At 51.5% G+C, this 24,307-nt stretch overlaps 1 protein-coding gene across 2 annotated transcripts in view; it reads right to left on the reverse strand.

Annotated features, from left to right (window-relative positions):
- The window catches only part of CD9 (CD9 molecule), a 40,611-nt gene extending 20,030 nt beyond the window's left edge, over positions 1–20,581 (reverse strand). Inside the window, exon 1 of one of the 2 annotated variants that reach the window (XM_010385966.2) lies at positions 20,339–20,581. In XM_010385966.2, coding sequence (XP_010384268.1) covers positions 20,339–20,404 — 66 coding nt within the window. In that variant the 5' untranslated portion in view covers positions 20,405–20,581. Of the gene's footprint in view, positions 1–1,488; positions 1,495–20,338 lie in introns of those variants that run through there. The other variant, XM_030938897.1, reaches the window with a different exon arrangement.
- Positions 20,582–24,307: the final 3,726 nt, after the last annotated feature.

Genomic DNA, 24,307 nt, shown 5'->3' on the forward strand with positions numbered 1-24,307 from the left:
TGAGGTCCGGGGGACCTCTGAGTCATTCTTTTATCTCCTCTGCCCCATACATGCTTTGGACAGATGGTCATTAGTAAATAATTACTCCATGAATGAATGACTACTTCAGTGAAAAATTATCTGAAACCCACCCAGCTCTCCTCTCCTGCATCCTCTTCATTTGGACCAGATTCCTTTCCCGCCAGACCTTTTATCCAGATCCATTTTCTAACGTCTCATAAGAGTCAGATACCACAAAGAGGCCGGGCACGGTGGCTCACGCCTGTAATCCCAACACTGTGGGAGGCCGAGGTGGGTGGATCGCCTGAGGTCAGGAGATCGAGACCATCTTGGCTAACACAGTGAAACCCCGTCTCTATTAAAAATACAAAAAATTAGCTGGGCGTGGTGGCGGGTGCCTGTAGTCCCAGCTACTTGGGAGACTGAGGCAGGAGAATGGCGTGAACCCGGGAGGCAGAGCTTGCAATGAGCTGAGATCACGCCACTGTACTCCAGCCTGGGTGACAGAGTGAGACTCTGTCTCAAAAATAAAAGAAAAGAAAAGAAAAGAAAAATAAAAGAAACCACAAAGAACAATTATTTACCCAGAGAAGATACTAAGGAAGACCTATGAAGGTTGGTTGGGGAATATTTGGGGAATGACAATGATTTCTTTTTCTGTTGGTGAAACATGTCCCAGTGTGACTTATGGGCAAATCCTTAGACAGACTTTTGAAAACCAAGTTTATAAAAAGCCCATGCAGGCTGGGTGCGGTGGCTCACGCCTGTAATCCCAGCATTTTGGGAGGCCAAGGCGGGCAGATTACTTGAGGTCAGGAGTTCAAGACCAGCCTGGCCAACACGGTGAAACCCCGTCTCTACTAAAAATACAAAAATTAGCTGGGTGTGACAGCGTGTGCCTGTAATTCCAGCTACTTGGGAGGCTGAGGCAGGAGAATCACTTGAACCTGGGAGCCAGAGGTTGCAGTGAGCCGAGATCGAGCCACTGCACTCCGGGCTGGGTGACAGAGCGAGACTCTGTCTCCAAAAACAACAACAACAACAACAACAAACAACCCATGCATTGCTGTCCTCAGTCTTTATCTGCAACTCTGCCAGCACCCCATCCCTCAAAGGAGTCCAGTCAAACACTGTCCCGGTCATCCCCTGCCACACCCACTCACCACTGAAAGCACAATTCACCAAAGGCTCCCACGCAAAGATGAGAATTTCAGTGACTCACACTGCAAAATCTTGCTGCAGGGACAGGTTCAGAAATCTTATACCGAAACACACACCGGGAGTCAAAGGAAACATTTCCAATTTCAAAGGAGGATTAAACAAAAAACATCGAAGTGTAATGGAGCTTAGGGGCACCTGGCTGCTCTGGAGACCCTATGCCAAGTGTGCAAAACCAGTTCCAGTTAGAACCCGGGGAGGTTCGTATGTACAGCCTGGCTTCCTGAAGGAAATTCTTGAAGTAAGTGTGCTGAAAAGGAGAAGGGTAACCCAGAAGAAGAGGAAAAGAGGAGTGGGTTGAATGAAGAAGGTGGTTTCAGTGAGGGGGAGGGCGTACTGCATACCACTTCCCCAGGTGGGAGAAGCCAAGTTTGCCTATGGGACAAATCCTACTTGAAAGAAAAATCCTTTGTAGGCAAACAAACTGGGTGCTCTTGGCATGGGCTCCCTTTTCCTCCAGGTCCCCTCTTCTGTAATATGACCTGACTGGCCATACGCTTTTTTTTTTTTTTTTTGAGACAGGGTCTCACTCTGTCATCCAGGCTGGAGTGCAGTGGTGTGACCATGGCTCACTGCAGCCTCGACCTCTCTAGGCTCAGGTGATCCTCCCACCTCAGCCTCCTGAGTTGCTGGGACTATAGGTGTACACCACCATGCCTGGCTAATTTTTAAAATTATTTGTAGAGATGAAGTTTCCCCATGTTGTCCAGGCTGGTCTCGAACTCCCGGGCTCAGCAGATCCACCCACCTTGGCCTCTCAAAGTGCTGGGATTACAAGCATGAGCCACTGTACCCAGCCCATTTTTTAAAAAGGACAAAATATTTGTTACGCTTCCTCTATTCAGCTGTCTTGGAAAGCCCAGAAAGTGGGGAGCAGATCATTGTTCATGGTGGTTTCTTGCTGAGGACTGCCTTAGCCTTGAGGTGGCCACATCTGCCACTTTGGGAGGGGTTGGAGGTGGGCAGTGGTGAGTGGATGGAGTCCAGGAAGGAGGGATAACTTTCTTCCCAACTTCCCATTGTCCACCTGGAAAAGCAATGGCTGCTTGGTCACTATGCTGAGCCCATGGTCAAAATGATACACAATTTTCAGCAAGGGACAGGTGGCTTAATAGAAAGAATAGTGAGCTGTTACCCGCACAGCTGTACCACCTAGGGCCTGGTTCTATATGGGGTGGGCATCACAATCATCTGGGGAAATTCTTTTTTTTTTGAGACGGAGTCTCGCTCTGTTGCCTAGGCTGGAGTGCAGTGGCCAGATCTCAGCTCACTGCAAGCTCCGCCTCCCGGGTTCCCGCCATTCTCCTGCCTCAGCCTCCCGAGTAGCTGGGACTACAGGTGCCCGCCACCTCACCCGGCTAGTTTTTTGTATTTTTTAGTAGAGACGGGGTTTCACCATGTTAGCCAGGATGGTCTCGATCTCCTGACCTCGCGATCCGCCCGTCTCGGCCTCCCAAAGTGCTGGGATTACAGGCTTGAGCCACCGTGTCCGGCGGGAAATACTTTTTTTTGAGACAGGTCTCAATCTGTCGCCCAGGCTGGAGTACAGTGGCACAGTCTCGGCTCACTGCAACCTCTACTTCCCGGACTCAAGCGATCCTCCTACTTCAGTCTCTCAAGTAGCTGGGAACACAGGTGGAAGCCACCATACATGGCTAATTTTTTTTTTTTCAAATTTTTTTTGTAGAGACAGGGTTTCACCATGTTGCTCAGGCTGGTCTCGAACTCCTGAGCTCAGGCAATCCACCCACCTTGGCCTCCTGAGCACTGGGATTACAGGTGTGAGCCACGGCGCCCAGCCTACCTGGGGGATTTCTAAACATGCACCTGCCTCAACAATCCCAGGGGACTCTTTGTGCTCCCCGGGATTCTACTGCACACCTCTGTTGAGAATGACTGGACGGTGACAGAGATAAACTTGGGCTCTAATTCTGGCACTGCTACCTAGGAGCGCTCTGACACTACACACTTTCCTCAGCTTCTCTGAACGTTACAGTCCTCATTTGCGAAAAAATACACTATGATAGCTGTCCTGCCTTCAACACAGGTTGAGGGTGAGGATTAAATAAAGTGATGCATGTAAAACATTCTGAAAACTGTGAAGTGTTACAGCCAGCTGGATTCCATAGGGAAAAAAAAAAAACGACAATAATAATAAACCTTGAGAAAGACGTGAGGTGACAGTGGGGCAATTCATGGGCCTTCTGTGGACGGCTGTTGTGTCCTCCCGTGATCGGAGAAGGCGGCTGGGTGGCAGCAGGGGAATTTAGGACACTGGGGTTCTGTTTTCTGGTTTCTGTGGGAGTCTGTGTGAGCGCTGGGTAGTGGAGGAAAATGGATAAATTTATCCGCTTCACACCCGCAAACTGCCATCCAGAGCTCCACTAAGACTGGATGGGAATGGCCACAGAAAAGTGGGGAAGGAAGGCTTAAGGGAAACTGTTGGCTCAGATTTTAGGCTTCTGCCCTTCCCTGGGATCACAAACTGCTTCCGTGGGCAAATTAACCCTGCTGAAAGGAGTTATTACAGCAGCAGATAACAGAGAGGGAGGGGATTTTCCTGGGTTGGGCAGGAAAGAAAACCTTGGCCTCTTTATTACCCTCCTTCAGTAAGATGCTTGTCAGCCCTGGTTTTCGTTTTTGTAATCTACTAAACTTGGGAGACCATTAGTCATAGTTGTCCATGGCACCCAGGAAGTAAGTAACACACCAAATATTGGGGATGCAAGCTTCCCCCAGAAGCAGTTTTCCAGACCCCAAAATACCAGTCACGCTTTAAGAAAGCCACAGAAGTGGAGATAGCCCTCTGTGTTCGCACAGACTTCAACATTTAAAAACAAGTCAGGCCACCCAGACCTGTGGGCTCTGGGCCTCGCCCATCTCCATGGCAACCTTGGCTCACTACTGCATGCCAAGCCTTGGATGGGCTGATTCACTCCTCAGGAAGCCGGGCCAGGCAGTGCCAGCAAGAACAAACAGGATCCCGATGCCCACACCTCCTCCAACCCTGTGTCCTCCTCCCCCACCTCCAAATGAAGGCTGGGGCTGTTGTCTTTGGAACAGCAAAGCCACTCGGGCAGGACTAGAGGTCTTGGGGTGCTCCCTTATCCAGCCCCACCACACAGTAAACACCAGCAACAAGAAAACTGAACTCCGCTGTAATCAGCAGAAAAAACCGCTACAACTTGCTCTCCTTAAGCATCACAAGTAAACTACTGTGATAGTTCATGGCGGAATTTCTACATGACAACAGGGCATATTAGTAACTTTAGTTTTACTACAGCCAAGTTGAAAAGCCTCAGAGATCACAGCCCTAGAGAACCTGAGTTCCCTTTTGTATGTATGACTGGTTGGTCAGGCGCATCCTGGGGGGCCATCTCTCCTCTCTAGACAACTCTGTTCTTGGGACTTCTACTGAGCTCCTGTCTGAAGGCAGTGCTCAAATCTTCAGAAATTCTTATCCTCAAAGGCAACCCAGGAAACTCTAATCTATGCCAGTCCAGCAGCTCTCAAAGTGACCCCAGACCAGCAGCAGGATGACCCAGGAACCTGGACAGGCAAATTCACAGTTCCCTCCTAGACCCACTCAGTGAAACGGGTGGGACTGGGCCGGCACTGTTTTCCAACACCTCCCCAGGTGACTCTCATCATGCTCAAGTTTACGAACCACTACTCTAGGCCTTCGTTTACACACCAACAATCAGGAAGGAGAGAGAAAAGCTCTCTCTGGGGGTTCTGAACCCAGATAATAGCTTTCTAAATGCTAGTGCTGAAAAGCCTGAGGCATGGATGGGAGGTGTGAGCTTCCTCTGAGCTGGAGGTGCTCCGCAGGTGTAAGGGAGAGCTCAACACCCAGCCCAACGAGGGAGCAGGACTGGACCCTGCTGCTTTACACTCCGATCTGGAGAGTGGGAGCTCAAATGCTCTAACCAGCACTGTGAAGCCACGGGGAGCGCACCTGGGGTCACCTTGGAACTGCGGCGTGGTGACCATTAAAGGTGAGGATACAGAGAGGTGGGAAGGCAGGAAGAGTTAAGAAAGGAGAGAGGCCGGGCGCGGTGGCTCAAGCCTGTAATCCCAGCACTTTGGGAGGCCGAGACGGGCGGATCACGAGGTCAGGAGATCGAGACCATCCTGGCTAACATGGTGAAACCCCATCTCTACTAAAAATACAAAAAACTAGCCGGGCGAAGTGGCGGGCGCCTGTAGTCCCAGCTACTCGGGAGGCTGAGGCAGGAGAATGGCGTAAACCCGGGAGGCGGAGCTTGCAGTGAGCTGAGATCCGGCCACTGCACTCCAGAGTCCAGGCGACAGAGCGAGACTCCGCTTCAAAAAAAAAAAAAAAAAAAAAAAAAAAAAAAAAGAAAGGAGAGAGAGTGGCTGGACAACTCTGTACTGAAACTACTGAGCCAGGAAGTCATGGTAAAGGGCTCAAGTTGGAACCTGCATTTGGCTCCCAGTTCACCCAGGCCCTGCCTGTGTGAACTCTCCTCCGGTAACAGGCAGGCCCTGATGACTCAGTGGGCCCGTGAGAGGCTCCCACAGCCTGCAGCCGGGCAGTCCTGGTAAGATCCTCCCTGCCAAATTCTGCAGCCGGCTGTGCTCCCTAGGCCAGCCCACTGTTATGCACGACACTGGACTTCTCCTCAATCCTTCCTGAACTCTAGAAAAACATTTGTTTTCCATAGAATACACTCAGAGGCTGATGGTCAGGTCTGTAATCCTAGCACTTTGGGAGGCTGAGGGGGGTGGATTGCTTGAGCTCAGGAGTTGGAGACCAGCCTAGACAATACGGTCAAATCCCATTTCTACTAAAAAATACAAAAAATTAGCTGGGCATGGTGGCACACGCCTGTAGTTCCAGCTACTTGGGGCGGGGCGGGGGGGGCGCTGAGGCAGGAGGATGGCTTAAATCCAGGAGGTCGAGGCTGCAGGGAGCTGAGATGAGATGGCACCACTGCACTCCAGCCTGGGAGACAAAGTGAGACCCCCATCTCAAAAAAAAAAAAAAGAGGCTGATGGTCAAATTGTAGGTTATCTAGCTTAGGGAAAATAAAGAACACCATAGTAGCAATTTCACAGTAGGCATTACTATGTACAAGGACCCACGCCCCCGCCACATTACAGGAGGTGGTTTATGTACAGTCTCTCACTGAATCCTCTCATCGCCCTCATTTTATGGATGAATCAGGCTCAGAGATTTTAAGCAACTCACTCAAAAAGACACAGTCAAGAAGAGGCAGAGCTCAAATGGAACCAGCTCCATATACACAACTCAAAGCTATGCTCTTCTCAATGCGCGGTGCTTCCTCACTGGCCAGGGGGTGACCGGGAAAGATGCCAATCCCTGAGAAATTTTCTTGGGGGACAAGTGGGAGGCTTGGACATACTGAATTTGGGAAAATGCTCTGACTTAAACCTTAACTTGGTGACAGGGTTTCCCTGCCTGCTGCAGCCTGACAACAGACACTTTCGATTCAGGTTGTTGACCCTGGCCTAGGTGAGGGCCAAGAGGGAGAGAGGGAAGAGGCCAACCAGTAGCTTCTCCCTTGGGTTTGTTTTTGTCTCCCTCCACTGAGGCTGGGAGAGGTGGTGGTCCCTGGGAAGCTGCACCCTCAGGTGCTACCTTCCTTCCACTTCCAACCCCCAGTGTCTACACAAGCAATGGTGACTGTGGCTCTGCATCTCTCTGGGACCTGGTTTCTGGGTGTGGGTGTTCTAGGTGTCCAGAAAATTCTACGTATGAAGAATCAACTTCGTTTTGGGAGGCACAAGGAGTGAACTGAAGGAGAAGCCTTGAGGCCACCCTTCCTGGTATGGATATGAAGTAGATTTTCCTTCAATTTCCATTGTAAATTAATTTCCAAGTTGAGCTCCACAAAGCGAGTCTCTGCCAATGGGGCATTCTTACAGGCGTTTCCAGCAAAGTGCAAAACGGATTCTCCTCTTGCTCCGTCTTCCCCAAACTGGGGATGTCTCAGAAATGAGTGTTTTATAGACAGATGGAAAGATACGTCCTCCAATTCGTGTTTGAGAGGGAGAAAGACGGGAGGTAGATTTCAGCTTTGAGTCATCTTGTGTGATGTGGTTTCATGAACTGAAGTGAGAAAATATGGATGAATGTGAACATTTAGACAATCTCAAACTGTGAAAAATGTTAAGGAAGGGTACCAGTAACAACAACTACAGCAACAGCAGCAGAAGCTAACACAGGAGCTCTGCCTGTGAGCCAGGCCCATATAATAGCTTTACATTACATATCCCATTAGTCCCAGTAACAATCATAAGACACTGGTTGTATTATTACCTTCATTACACAGATAAGGAAAGTGAGGCTTAAGGAGTGTCACTAATTTGCTGTCTCCCCACGGGAATCGGCATTTCTATCACAACAACTCCCTGCCTGCTCCTGGCCCACTCCCCGCAACCCCAGCAATGTCCCTGGGTCATAAATGGCCCCTGCTATTATATGTTGCTCTTTTACACCATAAGGGCAGGCTGGGGAGAGGGGTCCACCCAAACACTTAAACCCAACATTTCATGACAAGCCAGGTCCCTGGGGAGGCCAACTTCTGCCTTCTGTGGCCATTTAGTGCTCTGGACACTTGGAAGATCACAGTCCCTACCCCACAACCCATACAATTCAACATAAAAAAAGTTGAACTTGTAAGATAAAGCTCAAAAAAGTGCCTATTTCCCTGGATTCCTTGAGCTACCTGCATGGTTGGTGTCCTAAGCACATGCTTAGTCTGCCTACTGACTCTGTGGCCTCCCTTTCCAGGGGTGCTAGTGCAGCTGGGGGGCTCCTGGGTGGAAGGGGGAAGGTGGCCCTAGACAGTTATAGCCTGGGTGCCACCACCTTGCTATGCCTGGCTCAGTTGTGTGTAAATGTTCGAGCCTGGCCTCACGCTGGTCCGGGGCATTACTTTACAGGAGAACATTCCCTATGGGAGCAACAGCAATGCAATGCATGACAGTTTCCCCAGGGAGGTGGCTAGAATGACACTATAAGGTCCTGTTGCTCCTTCTGATTCTTAGTCGGCTGCTTTAGAGCCTGAAAGCTAGTTAGTATCATCCCTGTGAGAGATGAAGAAACAGGCTCCGAGAGGTAAAGCGACTTGCCCATGGTCACAGAGCAGGCATGAGTGACCCAGCTGTCAGCACTCTTGCTCTGTCCCGTGCACAGCACATGCCACGCAAACATCAGTTACCTGCTGGCCTGTCTCCTCCCTGATAGAAGGGAGACAGCTTGGTCCCCTCTCCAGGGTGTGGCAGAGGATGAGGAACTCCATAAGCTTTTTCTCAGCATACCTTTCTGGAAATTAGGCAGCTACCTGGTCTGAACAAGTTCAAGAGTTGAGAAATCTTCCCTCCTTTCAAGGACAAAGTCAGCATCATTTAGAAACCTGGAGCCCTTCCTCTGCGGTGGAGAGGAGAAAAGCTTCAGCAAAGTGTGCTGGCGTTAGGATGCTGGGGCTCATTGGAAGGGAGGTCCTGGCCCAAGGTAACCTCTTTCTAAACAAGAAATCCCATTTCAAGTTTCCACTGCCTGCTTGCCAGACGCGTAGCATACGGTGGCCAGCCCATAAATCCCTTTTCCGCTGAAAGCAGGCATTCTGATCTTAACCAAAATCATCTGATGTGGGGGATTGTTTTGGATGTTTTGCTTTACATTCCAGAATACCACACATTTGTTTTCCATTGTGTATGCCTCGCCGAGTTGTCTGGCGATGACTGCACACACACTTGCTGACACACTCTAGCCACTTGCAGCAGCTTGCTCTCATTCCATCTGCAGAGCTGGCCACCACGTGTGTGCGTGGCCCTGAGTGGTGGGAGATGCTCCTTCCTTGACAGTTTTCAAGCAATGCCATGTGGTGCCTGGAGTGGCAGGGTGGGTTAAAAGCACTTTTGGCCCCGCTTGGTGGAACGGCCCTCCTTTTCCAACATGGGATCTTCCAAGCCCCAAGCCAGCAAGGGAGGCCAAGATCCCCAAACTCTTGTCTAACTTATCACCTGCCCTACCCCTGTGCCAGGAGCTCCTTCTTCATATGAGGTCATCTAATTACTAGCAGCAAACACTCAAATATTTGCTATCTATGTTCCACACCCCACCCTAAGTACTTCCCTGGAACGATTTAATTTTCACAATAGGCCCGCCAAGTAGGTAATAGTATTTTCTATTTTTTAGATGAAAAAAACTGGGGCACAAAAGTTAAGCTGCTGAACTGAGATCACAGGGCAAGTAAGTGGCAGAGTTAGAACTTGAACCCAGAATGTAAGTGGCAGAGTTAGAACTTGAACCCAGAATGGTCTGACTGCAGAGCCCACATTCTTAATTACTTTGTTAAGCTGTTTGTGTTTTTGATCCATTTATTCTATTCTGAAGCCAGAATTTTTCCCTTTTGCCCCTTCTCCCCCCGTTCATATCTAATCCCATTTCAAAGTGGTGTTTTCCATCTTTAAAGGCCCCAAAGGAGTCCATCTGCACAGGAAGGAAGGCAGCTTGCAGATGCCCGCCTCCTCCCCGATAGCAAGGCAGCTGCAGGGACCACCTGGGCTGGAGGTGCCACCTACGCCTGGCCTCACTCGGGGGTGGTGGGGGGAGTGGGCGCTCAATGAACAGAGTCTAAAAAAATAGCTGGTGCTTCCTCTCCCTGGCCTTTGGCCTGAGAGCTTCAGCCACACCCTTGGTTCTACTGGTCATCTAGTCAGCGTGGACAGAGGCAGCGCTCTGGGAAAGGACTCTCCAGGGTAACTCGCACACCCTCCTCTCCCCCTGGCTGCACTGTTGCAGCTGCCTATTGGTATTGCGTCCGTAGATGGGGCCGCAGCCCGTTCAGTGGCCATGGTCCTTCCAAACCCCGTGGAAACAGCCCCAGAGTGGGACCCAGAGCCTCTGCCCTTCCCCAGAACCATCCTGCCAGCAAAGGGCAGAGGAACATGACGACATCAGCACAGGCCTCTGTGTTATAGCCCTGAGCTCTCAAGACACACCCCGGAGTCCTAGAGGTGAGTGACAGCTTCCCATGACAAAGGAGGCCAAAGTGTCCCTCCCCATCCTGGAAAAGAATCTAATTTCTATTTGAAATGAGCAGTCCCAGCTGGGCACAGTGGCTCAGGCCTGTAATTCCAGCACTTTGGAAGGCCGAGGTAGGCTTATCACCTGAGGTCAGCAGTTCGAGACCAGCCTGGTCAATGTGGCGAAACCCCATCTCTACTAACAATACAAAAATTAACTAGGCATGGTGGTACATGCCTGTGATCCCAGCTACTCCAGAGGCTGAGGCATGAGAATCGCTTGAACCCAGGAGGCAGAGGTTGCAGTGAGCCGAGATTGTGCCGCTGCACTCCATCCAGCCTGCGCAACAGAACGAGACTCTGTCCCCCCGCCCAAAAAAAAAGAAAGAAAAGGAAGAAATTAGCAGTCTGGGTCTCTAAAGGGTTGTATGCCTTAGGGAGCCAGGGCTACACTTTGTCTAGAGTGGAGGAAAGGAGAGTATGAAGAGATTTTCTCAGGCTTGTAGACAGGAAGCTTTAAAACATCTGAGCTTAACAGTAATAAATTTAAATCCACAGCCCCACGTCGCGAGAAAGAAGATGTTTACATTGCACCACGGAGAGCAGGAGGAATATGTCTTAGTGGGAAGGGCGTCCAGTCTCTAGGAATGGGGCGGCTGAGGGAGGTATGGACGACTCCCCACCTGGAAAGCATCCAATGGAGTTGGGCATGAATCTGGGGTGTGGATGCACACTAGTGCACCCCAACTGCACACCTAGAAGGGAAGACGTGACGTGGATTCAAACACCAGACTTCTATTGACTTGAAAAGCTACGATGAGCCTGGTGCAGTGGCTCACAAAGTCCTGTAATCCCAGCACTTTGGGAGGCAGAGGTGGGTGGATCACCTGAGGTGACGAGTTCAAGACCAGCCTGGTCAACATGGTGAAACCCTGTCTCTACTAAAAATACAAAAATTAGCCGGACGTGGTGGTTCATGCCTGTAGTCCCAGCTACTCGGGAGGCTGGGGCAGGAGAATCACTTGAACCTGGGAGGCGGAGGTTGCAGTGAGCCAAGATCATGCCACTGCACTCCAGCCTGGGGGACAGAGCGAGACTCTGTCTCAAAACAAACAAACAACAAAAAAAGCAAGAATGAGTTCACAAATACTATGATTTTGCTGATCTTTTCATCTAGAGTTTTAATGAATCAGTACACTATATTATTATACTATAGACTCAATCAATTTAGATTTAAAAGAAATTAAACTACACGCTTGTAATCCCAGTACTTTGGGAGGCTGAGGCGGGTGGATCACCTGAAGTCAGGAGTTTGAGACCAGCCTGTTCAACATGGAGAAACCCCGTCTCTACCAAATATACAAAATTAGCTAGGTGTGGTGGTGGGTGCCTGTAATCCCAGCTACTCAGGAGGCTGAGGCAGGAGAATCGCTTGAACCCAGAAGGCGGAGGTTGTGGTGAGCTGAGATGGTGCCATGACACTCCAGCCTGGGTGACAAGAGTGAACTCCATCTCACAAAACAAAACAGGCTGGGCGTGGTGACTCCCAGCACTTGGGAGGCCTAGGCAGGCGGATCATGAGGTCAGGATATCGAGACCATCCTGGCTAACACAGTGAAACCCCATCTCTACTAAAAATACAAAAAATTAGCTGGGTGTGGTGGCGGGTGCCTATAGTCCCAGCTACTTGGGAGGCTGAGGCGGGAGAATGGAGTGAACCTGGGAGGCGGAGCTTGCAGTGAGCCGAGATTGCACCACTGCACTCCAGCCTGCGTGACAGAGAGAGACTCCATCTCAAAAAAAACCCTAAAATCCTAGAATAGGTTTTGAATTAATAAATTCATAATTAATAAAACTGCCTTATTATGGTATTTTTAGCCTCAGTCAAGGATCTTCTCCTATGCCCATGTGTTGTGTTGTTTCTGCACTTGGATAATAACACACAGCTCAGACTAGGAGTGTCAGCAAGGGACTGGCACCTGAAGCTGTGAAGCTCGGTTCCGAGGTGAGGGCTTGGCAGGAGCCACCAGCTGCTTAGCCTGCCCAGGGGTGTTCACTGGAAACTTGGATGTGTATTGGGTAAGCTCTGAAGGGTTTCTTTCCTTTTCTTTTTTTTTTTTTTTGAGATGGAGTTTCGCTCGTCACCCAGGCTGGAGTGCAGTGGCACAATCTCAACTCACCGCAACCTCCACCTCCTGGGTTCAAGCGATTTTCCTGCCTCAGCCTCCCCAGTAGCTGGGACTATAGGTGCACGCCCCCATGCCTGGCTAATTTTGTATTTTTAGTAGAGACGGGGTTTCTCCATGTTAGCCAGGCTGGTCTCAAACTCCCGACCTCAGGTGATCTGCCCGCCTCGGCCTCCCAAAGTGTTGGGATTACAGGTGTGAGCCACCGCGCCCGGCCTGAAGGGTTACTTCTCTAACAGAGCTCACAGGAACCACTATTTCTTCCCGTGGGTACAATGCCTGGCAAAAGGATTGAACAGGAAGGGCCCTTAAGACCCTGGTTTCTGATTTTTCTCCAAGTCAGTAGTCCCCAAACTTCTCTCCACAGGGACTTTCTCTGGAATCACATTAACACGGGCCCCTTTCCAAGTCAGGCTGCTTTGCCTTTCCCAGTTACTCAACCAGGCTGCTTCTCAACTCCTCGGGAGTCTAGCTCCCCAATTGATCCCTCCTGAGACATTCCTCCTTTCTTCAAGTCCTCAGAGGACAAGCCTTTCCATCTGCATTTGGAGGGAAGGAGAAGAGAGACGGACCTCCACGGTTCCTGAACAAAGTGAAGCACCAAGCTATGGAAAAAGCTAAGCGAAGAGGCCTAACCTGGCTGGAAGATCATAAAGTTGCATTTTTCGTGTGGACTAGAAATACAGAGCACTCATTAAACTAACCGAGAGTGAAAACCACTCCTTGGGCAATGATTAAGCTGAGGGTCAGACGGATGGGTGGGAGGCCAGCTGTCCCATCTGAGCCGCACTGGATGACCAGGGAATTTAGGGTTTCTCATGCCTTTCACAAAGTCCCGTTATGCCCCCACTGCAGCCCCCGGGGAACGGTGAGGCAACCTGCTTCTTATGGCTGAAATACGGGACTCAGGACAGAGCAGGGGCTGTCTGGAAACTGAGGGAGAAAAACCAATACAGAGTGTTTATAGCGTGAGTTCAGGCTGGGCGTGGTGGCTCACATTTATGATTCCAGTGCTTTGGGAGTCCTGAGGCTGAAGGGCTGCCTGAGACCAGGAGTTCAAGACCAGCTCGGGCGATATAGAGAGACCCCCTCTCTACAAAAAAATTAGCCGGGTATAGTGCTGTGTGCTATAGCCCCAGCTACTTGAGAGGCTGTGGCCGGGATTGTGTAAAGCCCAGGAGTTTGAGGTTGCAGTGAGCTATGATGGTGCCACCATACTCCGGCCTGGGCAACAGAGAAAAAGAATTAAAAAAAAAAAAAGATGTCTATGGGCCTCCAGAAACAGACATACCATTTTTCTGGAGGCAGGTCGTACTGATTCCAAGGAATTCCCAAAAAGGAATTTCCCTAAAAAGGTTAAGATATACTAGACTAGGATGACAGGATATAGTACCTAAAAACTATCCACAACTAAGTATTTCTGGAGGGGTGGGGGGAAGGAAATTACCAGATAGATATAATTATTATAAAATTATCTCAAAAAAAATTATCTCATCTGGGGACAGGATGTTCTTTCTACGGCTGCGTGCCATCGCTTGATGGAAAATGAGAATGTCCCTGGACCAGCATGACTTTTTCCGTGGAATAAAACAGGCAAGTAATCTGCAGTCAGGCCTTAAAACATAAATTTAAGAAACGTAGGCCAGGCGCAGTGGCTCATTCCTGTAATCCTAGCATTTTGGGAGGCCAAGACGGGTGGATCGCTTGAGCCTAGGAGTTTGAGACCAGCCTGGGCAACATAGTGAGATCCTGTCTCTACAAAAAAATTAAAAAGTTAGCTGGGTGTGGTGGCACATGCCTGTAGTCCCAGCTACTCAGGAGCTCAGAAGGCTGAGGTGTGAGGATCGCCTGAGTGGGGGGGGGTTGAGGTGGCAGTGAGCCATGATTGTTAACACTGCACTCCAGCCTGGGTGACAGAGTGAGAACTGTCTCCAAAAAAAAAAATAAAGAAAGAAAGAAATGTAGAAAGACCAGCCCCCAACCTCCAGCTCCCCACACTTTTTTGTCTTCTGAATTTCCTTCCTAGTTGCAAAGGATTTTTCCTGCTCTCTGAGGCCATGGGTCTGACGGGCTCTCACCCAGATTTTCAGACTCTTAACAATGAAGTCGTGGCTCTTCTGTATGTATGGGGTAAAGCCTGTTTCTGCAAGGATTTGGTTGAAAAGACCTGAGGTAGATCCAAATAAAGTCCCGCTGACCCCAACCTGGGGGAGGGAGCAACACAGAACATAAACATGCAGCTTCCTCAAACTTCTCCACTCTCCTTTTCCCAGCTCCACACACAGGTCTGTCTAGAACACGCTGCCAGTAGGACCACAGAAGCTGTGGCTGGGGTGACCTCAGGCCCCCTACCCTCACAGCCAGGCTCACCCAGGTGAGAACCACACCCAGGCAAGAACCATCAAGGTTCGTGTTCTTTAGAAGAAGAGGCGCTTTTGTAAATCCAACGTATTATTAAGTTCCAAACCCAACCCTGCAACCACGTCCAAACACTACGCCTCCTTATAAAATTGAACAGAACACGAAAACAAAAACAAACAAACAAACAAAAAAAGCAGACAAAACAAACACAGGACCCGTGTGTGTAAGGGGTGAGAAGGCTGATCTGCGAGCCCAGCAGCCGCAGAGGGCTCATCTAGAGTCAGTACTGGCAGGGCCCTAGAGAGCGCCGCTTACCAAAGCACTCCCAAATTCGGGCCGGAGCCAGCAGCTGCTTCCTCCGAACACAATAGAGCAGGGTCTGGAATGGTGCTGTGGGCCACGATGAAAAGAAAGGGCCAGAAACCGTGAGTGTGAGCATGTACAGAGGAACCCTTACCACCATCAAAAGATCGGGTCTTTGTTGTTCACAACCCATTGTGGGTGCAGGGGAGAGACCATCAAAATTCTGGGCAAAGGATGCAGACACCTGGCCTCAGCTCACCTCTCCCCAAGCCTGCCAGCTTCGCCCCAGCGCAGGCTGTCTGGGCACTGGAGGTGGGAGCCATTTTATGCAACAGTCCCAGCAACTTGCTTCTGGGGGAAAAGGCAGACTGTGGGGAGGGGCTTTTGCCGCTGCCACCCAACTTGTCCAAGCCCTGCCCAGATCCAGAATCCTGATCCTTAGGGTTTCTCTGACATGCGATTTTATTTTCAGAAGCGGGGCCTCCCCGTAGCCAAATGAGCAGTAGCAACCCATGAAATGGAGTCGGGGTTTTGATGTACAGGACAAAAGCTGGCGCTGATACAGGAAGAGGCAGGGAGGCGGGTGTGTGGATGGCGAGGGTCCTCCTGGCCACACTTGCGGTTTAGACTTCCACACTAGAGAACTGCTCCCACCCTCCCCAGGGCCCCAATCCACTCTCCACTAGTGAGTAACAAGAGCTACCATTGGAAGACGCGTCTAGTGCAATCTACTATGCTAAGTGCACTACACACGTTCCCCATCTAACTCTCACAGCAACCCTGTGCGGTGGTCACCAGTCCTATCTGGTGATGAGACACGTAACCCAGGATTGGTGCTTTGACCACTAGGCTACGTACTAACGTATATGGGCAATGAACACAGAACTCCCTCAGAGAGAGACCCCAGCCAGGGTGAGGAGAGGGAACTGAGTGGTAAGAGAAAAGAGAAGCAACAGCTGGGCTCTTGCTCCAGAGGTAAAGGTCAAGAAAAGCTGAATTCTGAGGACAAGCCTTGGTATCCATCTCCCATTTCCAATTCGTGACTTGTATTTTGTTTATTATGTTATTATTTATAGATTTAGGGGACACGAATGTAGCATTGCTACATAGTGGTGAAGTCTGGGCTTTTAGTGTGACCATCACCAACGTAGCATGCATTGTACCCAACACTGGTTCCTATTTTGGGTGTGTGGGAAAGTCCTGTTGCTGCATGTGGTGTGGGGAGGGGTGCTGGGTTCGTAGACTGAGCCTGAAAGGACCTTTTGAGACCATCTGTTCCAAGCCATTTTTTTACAGATGAGGAAACTGAGGCTTAGAGCACAGAAGTGACCAGCCCAAGGTTTCAAGGTGAGTTGAGGACAGAGCTGGACTCACATCCAGGTCTTTGAATTCCCAGTTTAGGTCTCTGCGTTTCGCACTAGCCTCCCCTAGGTCCAGGGGATACGGTTTCTTGGAAAGAGACTCCCAGCCCCGCACTGCTATTTCCATTAGGGAGTAAGGGGTGAGAGACAGTACGCAAAGGGGCTGAGGGAGGTGGGGAGGGGACTGGGCTCTCTCAGTACAGCCAAACCTTTCCCTCTTTTGCCCTAAGGAGTTCCTCCCCTTGTCTGACCAGAAAGAGGGCAGACATGCAAGTGTTAGACTGGACTGGCCCTAACCCTGGCTCCCCATTTCAGCTGGAGATAAATACTTGTATTGTCTACCACATGGACATCAGCAAGATGTTTTCCCTCTCAACTGATTTTTGGGGGGTGGGCGGGCGGGCGGGCACGGAGGTCTGAAGGAAATGTAGAAACCAAAATAGAGCTAGGAGGGCTGGTTCTGGAGGCGCTGGAAGAACAAACTGATTTGCTGGTTGGCTGTGGCCATCAGACCTGGGAAGGGCAGGCTGTGCAGAACTGGCCATCAGGGAGTGATCCACGGGGATGAGATCAGGCCAGGGAAGAGGCATAGCCCCCCAAGAACCATCCTACTCTACTGAGGCTGGCCTCTCTCTGGATGCCTGCTGGACACCCGCTCTCGGCATCCTCTGTGTGAAGCACTGCTGGGCACTGGCCTCACAATTCCTGCTTTTCAAGGCCCACATCAGGTTCCAAATGCCAAGTTTATAAATGTCTGATCTCAAGAGAGAAACGGATGTGGTGACAATATAATCACCCAAGCAGTTCCCTTGGGTTACAGTTTTCCTTAAGAGAGTTTTGGGAGCTTCATTCCACCCTTCTCCCGTTCCCACTCAGCAGCCAAACCCAGTTGGGTGAAGTAACCTAGTTCTGAGACCACCCTGCCCTGTCATCTAGGATAAGTCACGTAACCTCCCTGGGAAATAGTTTCCTGATCGTCAGTACAGTGAGGACAATGCTTCCTGCTCTTGGCTACATCATGGGACTAGAACAAGAAAGGCTCTAAAGACTAAGACTCTGCACAAGTGGACCGACCACAGTCTTCCTTTTCATTACATCATCTCCTAGGGATGAGGGCTTCATCTCTATAGGGACCCAGATACCGGACAAATGAACAGTAATTCAGGAAAGCATAGCTACTGCCCACCTTCCTGCTTCTGATGAAGATCGAAGAGGACAGAAGTAAAGTAGAGGCCCCAGGAGTTGTAATACTGGCTCTGTCTCTATGATCTGGGGTAAATCACCCCATCTCTCTTCCTCTGCCGCCTCACTATGAATAAGAGGGCTGGACTGCACGATCTTCAAAAGTCATTCCAAACATTTCCAGTGTGAGTGATTTCTGTTTCAGACTACATAGCTCATCAGCTGCACCTGGGCCGGGGCCATGGGTAGGGGCCTCTGAATACGAGTGGGGTGGCAGGCTGAGGACAGTATGGACAGATTGCAGGCCAGCAGGCCACAGACAGAGTAGATACCACTGGCCGTGGGAGCCTCGCATCAGCTTCCTGCATATGCCACGGGGCAGATGGGGGTAGGGAGGCACACGGTGGCAGTCTGTGTTCCCCTGCAGTCTCAAACCTGGATGCAGTCTAGGCAGACAGCTGAGGACTAACCAACACAGTCAGGGAGAGACTGTACCTGGGAGGGGAGAGGAAAACTCCCAAAGGTCAGGGGTGGGTGAGGCCAGCTGCCTTCCCACATACTTTTCTGCTGCCAGGGATTGGTGAAAGGAAGAAGCTGGCCGGGCGCGGTGGCTCAAGCCTGTAATCCCAGCACTTTGGGAGGCCAAGACGGGTGGATCACGAGGTCAGAAGATCGAGACCATCCTGGCTAACACGGTGAAACCCCGTCTCTACTAAAAAATACAAAAAAAACTAGCCAGGCGAGGTGGCGGGCGCCTGTAGTCCCAGCTACTCGGGAGGCTGAGGCAGGAGAATGGCGTAAACCTGGGAGGCGGAGCTTGCAGTGAGCTGAGATCCGGCCACTGCACTCCAGCCCGGGCGACAGGGCGAGACTCCTTCTCACTCCAGCCCGGGAGACAGAGCGAGACTCCTTCTCAAAAAAAAAAAAAAGAAAAAGAAAGGAAGAAGCTAAGCGTGGCAGCTGGCTGGTTGCTGGGGTGGGTGACAACACAGGAGGAGGGGTGCCCATGGCCCGCAGGGTCTTCTTAAAGCAAGTCAAGGGTTGGGCAGGAGCACACCTACATGCTGTTCTTACTAGGGCGTGTGTTATGGTGACTGATGAACTAGGGGAGGTCAATCTCTGCAAACTGGAAATCTGTTCCACCACCCCTTCAGCTCTGGGGAGGAGTAAATCTTAGGAGATTTCCCTAAGGAGGCTTGTGAGGACCTCAGTGACCAGCTCCAGGGGAATAAGTACACTTTGTTTCTTTCTTTTGTTTTGTTTTTTTGAGACCGGGCTCACTCTGTCACCCAGGCTAAGTGCAGTGGTGCAATCATGACTCACTGTAGCTTTGACTTCCCAGGTTCAAGTGATCCTTTCATCTCAGCCTCCTGAGTAGCTGGGACCACAGGTGCATGCCAACACGCCCAGCTAATTGTTTATTTTTTGTAGAGATGGGGTCTAATGCACTATGTTACTCAGGCTGGTCTTGAACCTGGATGAAAGCGATCCTTCTGCCTCAGCATCCCAAAGTGCTGGGATTACAGGCATGAGCCACTGTGCCTGGCCAAGTGCACTTTTTTGTTACAAGACTCTGGTGGCATGCACCTGTTTCTACATCCATCTTGAGAGTGGCACAGAGACTACCTTCCTGCCTGCAGAGGGGTAAGTATTGTCATGCGTGTGTAGGGAATGTGGCTATAGAAACAAGGACACAAAGGTTTCCTATTCCTTGCTTCTGTCACCTCTCTCAGCCTTCCCATTTGTAGAGGCTGAGTGGCCTGCAGTGGCTGTCCCTGTAGCTCCTGGCCCCGTTGGCCTCTCCAGATGAACGACCGCTCTGCGCCCTGCCTGGCCTTGGGTGGGCCGCCTGGGCTGGCGGGGAGGGGAGGGGGCAAGGCCAAGGCTGTCCTGGGCGGGCAGCTGGCTGGCACCTGATCTCTCCCGGAAATGCACACACAGGACTCATCCCACTAGAGGCGCAGATCGGTATCTGCCCTCTCCTCTCCCCAACTCCCAGAGTTCTCTCCAGTGAAGATACTTATCATCCTTGAAAGAAATCAAGACAAGCTAGTCTTTCAGTAGCTTCCAGGGAGTTTGGCGCTCTCACGGTGGTTCAGAATCAAAGTCTGAGGGAACCGGGACCTGCGAGGTTCCTCCTCAAGGGTGGAGGGGCCCCCGACTCTCAGGGACTGTGTCCCGGGGCCGGACCCGCGGCCAAGGCACCCCTTCCGCTCCTGTGTAAAAGTGAGAGCAGCTCTTGGCTGAGCTCTCGCCGTGCCCGCACCCTCCCTTCCTCGCGCCCCCTACTACCTGGGAGACCCCACCCGACCACGAGCCACACTGCTCACCACCGTCCTCCTTGGCCTTGGCCCAAAGTGGGGTGCTCCGCTTCTCCCTGCCTTCCCCTCTGGCACTTGGAGGGGCTTGGGATGGGAGCAGACACACAGCCCAGCTCAAATCCTAGGCGAGGAAAAGGGCTCAGGACCCGCCCGCACGCCCCATCCCAGGAGGGCCCGGCTCCCCACGCCGGCTGGGCGGTGATGAGCCCCCACCCGAATGCGCCCGTCGCGGCCGTCCCGCCCGCCTCTGGACCCGGCCTTGGAGCCAGCTGGCAGCCGCAGGGCGCTCTCTTTTCCCGCCCGGTGCTTGCCCGGTGCGGCCAGTGTCCGGGGTCCGCGAACAGGTGGCCCCTGAGCGGAGCGTGCGGCAGTCGCGCTCACTCACCCAGAAGATGAAGTTAAATCCGAACAGCAGGTATTTGATGCACTTGGTGCCTCCTTTGACCGGCATGGTGAGGGCTAACTTAGCCTGGGTCGAACGGGTGCGGGACCGAGGGGCGCGCGCAGCTGGGACAGGCGGGACCCGGGCTGGACACAGATACAGGCGGCTGTGGGCTGGTCTCCGGCTGCACTTTTAAAAAGTGCCACTCCTTAGGGCGCGCGACCCGCTGCGGTGCGCATGTGCCGGGAAAAGCCGCCCCCCACTCCCCCCTCCGGCCACGCCTCCCGCCCCATCGGCCCCGCCCGGGCCGCACCCCGCCCCCTGCCCCCGCCCAGGTCCGGCGTGCCTCGGCCCCCGCTGCCCCTCGAAGCCCGACCCTCTCCCTGTTTCCCCGCCTAGTCGCCCTAACCCCCACCCGCCACCCCCTCCTCCCTCCAGCCGTCTTGGGGTCTTTCCAGGCAACCACTCCCCGCCACTTTCACCGCGGACTTCTGTGGAGGCCTCGCCCTTCCGGTTCCCCCGTGTTTGGTCTGGGCGCCCGACCCGGCTCTCTACTTTGGGAGACTCTCCGCGGGTCGTCTGGGCTAAAGGCCCCTTGGCCAAGGCCTGCTGCCGGAATGAGGGCCCTTCTGCTTTGCGAGGATTTAAAGGGAAGCCGCCTGGCTTAATTTCGCCCTCGGCTGTCTCCTTGCAAACCTTCGCTCGCTCGCCATACTTTTCACTGGGCACAGCATGTGGGGTAGGAGGAATTAGAAGCGCGCAGTCTGGGTGGGATGACAGATGGGAGGCTTTTGGAAGTAATTAGCAAGTACCTATCAGCGAATAATAACATAGCTGAGGGCTGGGCAGTCCCCAAGCGCTTCCTGCACTTGAGGTTTAGTTGCCCCAGAGGGGAAAAGGGTTTGTAAACGGCTTGTTTTCTCTCTACTCCCCCACCCTCTCTCCTGCGTCTTTGGACGTGTTCGCTGCTACCTTGGACTGCTCCAGATACCAAGCTCGGAGCGCTTCTCTTCAGCTCACAAACTTTCTGTAGCTCTCCAGATTCAAGGACCTAAGTCGAAATTCCTCGTCCTGCCTTCAAGGCCCTGTGCAGAGCACTGATCTGACTTCTCCCGGACCCAGAGCCCACCTCACTCTCTGGCCAGCATGCGCCCTGGCTGGCTGGCTCTCCCCACGTCACTTGTAGGAATTCTGCGGGTTTTAAACACTCCTTTCCTGATTCTCTGGAGTGGACGTGGAGAGTCCCCTTCCTTTGAAGTCCCAGAATCCCTTTGTATTATTTTCAAAATGAAGTTTCCTTTAGCGTCCTTTATTATTGCAAAAGCAAGATATAGTCATTACAGAAACAACCGAAATACCAAGAAGTAAAAAAGGAACAGAACTCAAAAATTCTGCTTATCAGAAACAGCCACTGTTAGCACATTGCTGTTATTTTCCTGTTTATTAGCATTAGACTTGTCTCATTGATTCAAAAACATTTTTCAGTATCTCTTAGGGTATTTCATTAGGGGTAGGAGCTGAAAAAAATGGATTAGCCCTTGTTTCTGCTCAGGGTCCGGTGTGGGAGGAGACAGGCAGCCAGACAATGGTTTGAGGGTGACAGGTGCAGTTACAGAGAGAGGCTTAGGGGCTGAGAGGCTAATGAGAGGCCTCTGACCCAGACTGGAAAGTGATGCTGCAGAACCACAGGGAAAGTTGCCGCCAAGGGAGAATCCTGGGCAAAGGCTGGCGCAGGGGCTGTCACAGGAGGTTTGTGGGGAGGTGAGAAAGCGCCTTGTGCTCCTGAACTTTGCACTCTGAGCATTAGGGGCCACCGAAGAGTTCAAGCAGGGGAATGGTTGGATCTGCTGTGTTTTCATAGGTTCTCTGCTTGTGTTCTAGGTAGTTGGGTGGGGGAAGGCCGGAGGGGCAGGTAGGAAGCCCCTTGAGGACCAGGACCATTGTAGGCATCTCCAGTCCTTGGCTCAGTGCTTTAGGGGATTGCATGGAAAATGGAGATGTTGGCCGGGCGCGGTGGCTCACGCCTGTAATCCCAGCACTTTGGGAGGCCGAGGCGGGCGGATCACAAGATCAGGAGATCGAGACCATCCTGGCTAACATGGTGAAACCCTGTCTCCACCAAAAATACAAAAAATTAGCCGGACGCGGTGGCGGGTGCCTGTAGTCCCAGCTACTCAGGAGGCTGAGGCAGGAGAATGGAGTGAATTTGGGAGGTGGAGCTTGCAGTGAGCTGAGACTGCGCCACTGCACTCCAGCCTGGGCTACAGAGCGAGACTCCGTCACTCCGCCTCAAAAAACAACAACAACAACAACAACAACAACAACAAAACCAGAAAATGGAGATGTTGTATTTGGGGAGATGCAATTAGGTAATATGAGGGGAACAGTGGGAGATGAAAGTTGAGCTGAGGACCAGGTGCAAATCTGCTAGGAGGCTGTGGAGTAGTTCAGGTGAGAGAAGTAAATGAAGGCAGGGCAATGGGATAAAGGCTGGAGAGGGCAGGGCAAAACCCCATGAGGTGTCAGGGCAGGAAGGGGAGGGAGAGATCAGAGGCAGAGCAGCAGGAGCTAGTAACAAGTAGGGGCACAGGGCATATCCCCAAGTCAATCTGAGTCCAGGAGGCTTCCCAGAGCAGGGGACATTGCAGCAGCTGACAACCTGGGAAGGTGGAGTCAGTAGTCAAGGTGGAGGATGGAATTCCGAGCAGAGGGAACTGTATATGCAAAGACACAGAAGCAGGCAGCTGGCTGCACTGGGGAAACTACCGATAGTGGTAGATGGGGAGGAAGGAGGACAAGGAAGGAGAGGCAGGGCCTAAACGGTGCCTAATGCCAAGAGGACAAGCAGAGGAATTTTGGTGATGCTTGACTTTATGCATCCTAACCCGTGTCCAGGACGATTCCAGCACAGGGGAGGCATGTGAAGCACCCTGGAGGGTGGGAAGGAGGTCAAAAAACAGACAATGTTCCATTCTGCCCTTTTGGGCCTGCGTCCATCTATCTTGGGAGACAGGTCTTAGGAAAAGAAAGGTTTTATCTCGTCTCCCCCTTCTTTCAAGTTAACAAGTACTGGTGGGAGAAGTTCAGTAAATATTTAAGTTTATAATAGAAACAACTTATTAGGGTAAACATGAGTGTTGGCAGAGGAAATCCACAGGGAGGCCTTAGAACCTACCTGCCACAGAAATGCTGCCTGTTGCTCCCATTGCTATTATTGTTTACACTGAAGAAAGAATTGGGGTCAGCCTATATAGTTCAGTGCCACATTCATATAATCAAGGCATCCTTTTTATGTGATAAGAGCATTGGACTTGAAGTGAGGGGGTCTGAGTTCTACTCTTGGTTCTGACTCTTTGGTCTATGTTAGGCAAGCAGCCTCCTCTCTGGGCCTCAGTCTCCTCGCCTGTATAAGAGTATTGTGAAAGGAAAATAAATATGGGGACCCCAAAATCAATAAGCCAAAGGGAAAAATCAAGCTGGGAACTGCCACAGGCAAACCTGCCTTCCATTCCTAAATAAGATAGCTACAAAGATTTTTTTAAAAAGCTATGCACTTCTCGCCGGGTGCTGTGGCTCAGGCCTGTAATCCTAGCACTTTGGGAGGCCGAGGCAGGTGGATCATGAGGTCAGGAGATCGAGACCATCCTTGCTAACACAGAGAAACCCCATCTCTACTAAAAATACAAAAAAATTAGCCAGGCGTGGTGGCGGGCGCCTGTAGTCCCAGCTACTCAGGAGGCTGAGACAGGAGAATGGCGTGAACCCGGGGGGCGGAGCTTGTAGTAAGCCAAGATCACTCCACTGCACTCCAGCCTGGGCGACAGAGCCAGACTCCGTCTTAAAGAAAAAAAAAAAAAAAAAGCTATGCACTTCTCTCACAATTTGCCCACGAGGAAATTTCTTGTGGACCCTATGATATTTGCCCTAAAACAGTTCTGTTGAATTTCACCGTGACAATGTAAATTGATAGCT

The sequence above is a fragment of the Rhinopithecus roxellana genome, chromosome 10 (assembly GCF_007565055.1).
Source record: "Rhinopithecus roxellana isolate Shanxi Qingling chromosome 10, ASM756505v1, whole genome shotgun sequence".
NCBI lineage: Eukaryota > Metazoa > Chordata > Mammalia > Primates > Cercopithecidae > Rhinopithecus > Rhinopithecus roxellana.